Source organism: Mus pahari, chromosome 3, assembly GCF_900095145.1.
Source record: "Mus pahari chromosome 3, PAHARI_EIJ_v1.1, whole genome shotgun sequence".
In the NCBI taxonomy this organism is placed as follows: Eukaryota; Metazoa; Chordata; class Mammalia; order Rodentia; family Muridae; genus Mus; species Mus pahari.
In genome coordinates this window covers 74479753-74480922 of record NC_034592.1, presented here as the reverse complement: position 1 = coordinate 74480922, position 1170 = coordinate 74479753, and the positions used below count along the sequence as shown (strand labels likewise).

Genomic DNA, 1170 nt, shown 5'->3' with positions numbered 1-1170 from the left:
AATGGGACAGAGAAACAATGTCACAGAATTTATCCTCCTGGGACTCACTCAGGATCCAGCTGGACAGAAAGCATTGTTTGTCATGTTTTTACTCATCTACATTGTGACAATGGTGGGCAACCTGCTTATTGTGGCCACAGTGATTGCCAGCCCCTCCTTGGGCTCCCCAATGTACTTCTTCCTCGCTTATCTGTCAATCATGGATGCTGTTTATTCCACTTCCACATCACCCAAGTTGATTATGGACTTACTCTCTGACAAAAAGACTATCTCATTCTCAGCTTGCATGGGACAACTCTTTACTGAGCACTTATTTGGTGGTGCTGAGGTCTTCCTGCTGGTGGTGATGGCCTACGATCGCTATGTGGCCATCTGTAAGCCCCTTCACTATTTGACCATCATGAATCGGCAGATTTGCATCCTTCTGTTGGTAGTAGCCTGGGTTGGTGGGTTTGTACACTCTGTGATTCAACTTGCTTTTGTGTCTACTCTCCCTTTTTGTGGACCCAATGTAATTGATCACTTTATCTGTGACATGTACCCACTCCTGACACTTGCATGCAGTGACACTTACTTCATTGGACTTACTGTGGTTGCGAATGGTGGAGCAATCTGTATGGTCATTTTAATTCTTCTCCTAATCTCGTATGTATTCATCCTAAACTCTCTTAAAAACTACAGTCAGGAAGGGAGACGCAAAGCCTTATCCACCTGTAGCTCCCACATCACTGTGGTGGTGCTCTTTTTTGTCCCCTGCATTTTTATTTATGTTAGGCCAGTGTCTAACTTTCCCATTGATAAGTCGATAAGTGTAGTTTTCACAGTTATCACTCCCATGCTGAACCCTTTAATATATACTCTGAGAAATTCAGAGATGAAAAATGCAATGCAAAAACTCTGGTGTAAAACATCAACTACAGGCAGAGTAAGAGTACACTCCTCACACTGAGGACTTTATTGTATTTCTTAAGTAATAGACAGCCAGCAGATTTTAACAAATGTTACTGTACCCACTTATTTCCTTAATAGGTATTAATAAAGTATTAATACCTTATTAGGTATTGCTGATACTATATTATTTTAGGATAAATCTAATTATAGAAGATTATAAAAAATAGTTCTACTTAGATAAGTAGATTATAAATCTATGTTGCCCTTGAAAACATTTCA

At 39.8% G+C, this 1170-nt stretch overlaps 1 protein-coding gene across 1 annotated transcript; it reads left to right on the top strand.

The window, feature by feature from the left end:
- On the top strand, nucleotides 1-949 carry LOC110317915 (olfactory receptor 4A16-like). The gene has a single exon (XM_021192712.1). The coding sequence runs from the start codon at nucleotides 2-4 to the stop codon at nucleotides 947-949; it is 948 nt and encodes a 315-aa protein (XP_021048371.1). The 5' UTR covers nucleotide 1.
- Nucleotides 950-1170: the final 221 nt, after the last annotated feature.

What these genes read in the sequence shown, in the direction of transcription:
- LOC110317915 (XM_021192712.1), top strand. Translation starts at nt 2, where the DNA reads ATGGGACAGAGAAACAATGTCACAGAATTTATCCTCCTGGGACTCACT.